The sequence below is a fragment of the Octopus bimaculoides genome, chromosome 1 (assembly GCF_001194135.2).
Source record: "Octopus bimaculoides isolate UCB-OBI-ISO-001 chromosome 1, ASM119413v2, whole genome shotgun sequence".
Classification (NCBI taxonomy): Eukaryota; Metazoa; Mollusca; class Cephalopoda; order Octopoda; family Octopodidae; genus Octopus; species Octopus bimaculoides.
Window position 1 is genome coordinate 72,978,457 of NC_068981.1, and position 4,433 is coordinate 72,982,889.

At 37.0% G+C, this 4,433-nt stretch overlaps 1 protein-coding gene across 1 annotated transcript in view; it reads left to right on the forward strand.

The window, feature by feature from the left end:
- Positions 1–3,524: 3,524 nt before the first annotated feature.
- LOC106867433 (N-sulphoglucosamine sulphohydrolase) overlaps positions 3,525–4,433 on the forward strand; it is a 19,141-nt gene continuing 18,232 nt past the window's right edge. The window contains exon 1 of the mRNA XM_014912309.2: positions 3,525–3,915. Within this exon, the coding sequence (XP_014767795.1) occupies positions 3,825–3,915 (91 nt within the window). The 5' untranslated portion in view covers positions 3,525–3,824. The remainder of the gene's footprint in view (positions 3,916–4,433) is intronic.

The window sequence follows — 4,433 nt, forward strand, 5'->3', positions numbered from 1 at the left end:
TGTATGAACAGTGGTGGCTGGGACAGTTCAATTACAATCCTTTCCGCACATGCATGTGAGTGTTTCTATCACTACTAAAGTATAAAGATGTCTTAGTCAGGTTTCATGTCGATCAGGTGGATGAATCTCTTACGTAGGTGATTTCACTTGATAGTCTTTGTGTACGATGCAAGGGGCATAACACTCAATATGTTTTCAGTTTCATGTCCCTTACTATTTAATATTAGTGTTGTCCCTTAATATTTAACATTTGTGTGAGTGACAGATATGCATGTGACGATCTATCGAATCATTATAATGTATCACTCGCTGACGATGTGCATGTGCGCGCTTGTGTTTAGCAGAAAGTTATAGAAATTTACTATCAATATTGTACATTATGCGAAACAGGCCAAGAAGTAAAGAGGACAGGAATTTGTAGAAAGTGTAGAAGTTGTTACGCGTTCGCATGACTATAGATTAGTTTGTGTATGGGTGGTATTTCCCATTGACTATTAAAGAAAATTCAATTACGAAAACATTTATTCTGATATTTAAATGATACACAGATTTCTTCAAGTTTATCAAAATATGTGCTTTTTCAGTTGTACACATCTGACATTTCTTGGACCTTTTGGTGTGCGACCTGCTTCGTTCTAAAATATTCTATTTGATATAGCTAGGATTTTACTCCTTCAATTTCCATTGTAGTTGGTTGATGTAGTTAAAAGTTTTCATATCAATGTATCTGGCTGATATGATATGTTTGAAATAACATTACTTTGAATTTCCCCTCAGTCATACTTATATAGTGTTTCCACTCGGTTAATTGGCGTAGTATAGTTGGGGTTACTTTAGTTTCATCTTCAATAAACTCAACGTTGCAAGCCTGATTTAGTGGATATAGGTTACCGTTCTTACGAGAACATCCTGGAAGAGTTTTAACAGGCTTAGAAGTACAGCTAAGTTAGCTATAAGATAATTAACTAGTAAACGTTTATCTACTAAAGTTAAGAGTTGATTAGTTAGATTTTTTTTAACGTTTAAGGAGAGAGGATGAATGACAGAGATTGTCTTGTGAAGCTTATTGTTATTTCAAAATTAATACAGTTATTTTTAGTCGTAAAATATTAAAAGTATTAATAAATTTTTTTCCTATCAAACTATACTCCTCAATAATAAATCCGAAATAATTTTGTTCTGCCCAGTTCTAATCAAACAAATGGGAAAATAATACCAGAGAGAAACATAGTTAGTTCCCTCACAAATGAAGGAACACCTCACAGTGCAGTGTGTAGCAGTTCTTTGCGAATTCCACCACATGTCCTGACAAATCTAATAGAAACACAGTTTGCCAGCAACCAATGAGGAGCCGCCTTGCAAGCCAAACGCAGTCAACGCTTCTCTTCTGGTGAAAAACAGAATGACTACTTTGTTCCATCACAAGGTTGTAATGCTACGCAACTGCTGCATATTGTGCAGCTGAACGAGTCTTTAAATCATCAGTGACTGGTCTGGCACCCCGTCGTTACGTCGCCAAATGATTACACCGACTCCAGTGCTCAACTGGTGATTTATTTTGTCGATTCCAAAAGGATGAAAGGCAGAATTTTAATTCAGAACGTAAAGACGGACGAAATGCTGCTAAGCATTTTGCACTGTGTGTTAACAATTCTGCCAACATACATATATTGAAGAGGTAGGTGCTTCATCTGGCACGTCACAGTCTGTGACTTCTGTGCATCTTTCTGCATTCTCGATGCTGCGGTAAATAGGAAGGCCATTGCTTCTCTAGCCGAATGGAATGAAATCCTTAAGTATTGTGACTTGTCGGTGAACCATTTCTTCCAGCCTGTGGCGTTTCAGACGTTTGGAGGGGTTGAGCCGCGGATCTAGTTTTTTTTCATTCACAAAATATGCATTTTTTTTAAAGGAAGTAAAAAATCTGAAAATTGGTTATAATAATATTGTTTTCCAATCTAATTGCTATGAAGGTATGATGTTGTGGAGAAAAAATTGGAGGAAAAAGTTACAGATGCTTAAAAATCGAAAAAAAAAAAACTGTGTATTTTTAACCAATAGCGAGACAGAAATTTTCTGTGTTTAGTGGAGCAATGTCAACTTTAAGGTTGTACCCTGTGAAATTTATAATTTAGCCTCTGTGAAATGACCCCTTCATTGTAGGTTTCTAAATAAACAGAAATACCTAATAAAATCAACATATATCATCTTACTGTTTCTTGTCTCTTCATTGATTGTAGATTTTTATTATTTTTTTAAAAAATTGTTATATAAATATATTTGCTTGCGTTTACTTTATGCATATTTCAGTATAGTGTATACATGTCATGTATTTGTGTACAACATTAATATAAAAGTGCATGTGTGTCTGTTTCCAAAACTTCAAAGTTGAGTAACGTTTTCATGCTTGGATTTGTAAACTACGATAAGAATAACACTGGTCAACAAAGAATTTGTCCCATGGAAAACAATACCTGTATCTTATATATTTTTGCATGCAGAATTCAAAAATAATGTCAGATTATCTGTACTAAGTTCACATATTCCATTCACCTTCACAATGCCAAGAAACTGTATAAACATCGCAAACAACTTTTGCTAGATATGAAAAATATGTAAAATATGAAGACAATTGACGAAAATTATCTATAATAAAATTCTAATTGATAAATATAAATTTTTATGAAAGCAAAACACGCAGGTGAAGTAATTCTTGTGGTGTGAAGAATCAACACAACAATCGGGTAAAACACAACACAATGTACGGTTGTCATGGTAACAAGCTGTTAATGCCTCGCTATCTGTTGATTGGCTAAAATTACCCAAATTTCCAAACTTTAATTCCAAATAACATCAGATTATTTAATTTACGAGGTAAAGTAATTGGTTGATCGTAATCAAAATTCAGAGTTGCATCGATACACCAAAATTGAAAGCAATCTGAGCAAAATTAAAGTGGGGCTCATTTTGCAAATGAAAAAGACTAGATCCTGGGCGGAAAGTTCTTGTCAGCGTTAGCCGCTCGCATTACCGGACTGTCAATTTGATGCCCGTGAGGGTGCTTGGCTATTCCAATGCCTTAGCCTCGCCGTGACCCGCAGTAATGCCGCGAGCGTGTTGGATTGCTTCAGTAGGTTCCGTTGAACCTTGTGGTGTACGACTAATTGACGCACTTTGTATTGAACTGATGTTTTTTCCTTTTTCTTCTTCTTCGCCCATGGTGTTTTCTTCGGTTTGGGATTTGTATTTTAATGTGGATAATTTATGCAATTAAGTACGTAATTTCACGCATAAGAATTTTTTTTAAATTGGTCTTTATCTATGTGTGTGTGTGTGTGCGTGCGTTTGCGTGTGTGTGTGAGCGCGTGCGTGTGTGTGTGTGTGTGTGAGAGAGAGAGAGAGAGAGAGAGAGCGTGTGAGTGTGCTGTGTACGCATACACGCACACATTTTCTGGGAACCACTTTTTATGGTCTCGAATGATGTTGTCAATCGTTTATCAGTGGGTCCCCACACATGCTCTGCTTAATGCTATCAACCTGTCACTGCTGTCTAAATGTCTTGTCTTAAAGTGGTCTCAATAAACAGCTTCTGTACATACGCGCGCGCGAGTGTGTGTGTGTGTGTGTGTGTGCGCCCGAGCATGTGTATGATCGTGCGTGTGTGTAATCGTGTGTGTCTATTTGCGACAGCGTGCGCGCCTCTATGTATGTGTAAAGAATGCGGAAATGTGCAGGCATGAATTTTGAAATGTATGTGAAACTTTGACACACAAACTTTTACATCACTGTTAAGATACCCCGGAAGCCAAATCTAGAAACTCGAAATGGCGCCTCGAAACTTGGTGTTTTCTATTGCTCTGTTGCTGGTCGCCAACTTTGCTGTAATTTCGGCGAGAAATGCCTTGGTTATTGTTGGTATGTTAACGGATATAATATTTACATTGTTATTTCTTATCGAATTTCTTCCTTCTGTCTGTCACTCCCTCTCTGTATTTTCATAATGATGCGTGCGTGTGTATACATAATATTGGTTGTTTATTTTTTCACAATTCACACGCCCACACACAATAAACGCATACACACATATTGTATCTCTTCTCTCCTTCCCTTCTTTCGCTCATGCATGTCTTTAATACATACCCACATATGTGTGTGTGTATAAAACAAAAGAAAGATAAACAAAAGTAGACGCAAAGAGGGTATTTACTAAGCGAGTTGCGAATACGACGTTTACTTTAGCTTTCTCCCACACCTACATACATACTTATTCGGGTGAAGGTAAAGAATACGCACACCCGGTGTTTAGGATTAGGGTTTTTGTTACGCTGAAAACTGGTGGCAGGTATATTCTTTACCGCCACCCCTTGTGAGCGAGAAACCCATGGTAACCCTATAAACCGGCCTACCCCACTAGAATATATATATATATATAT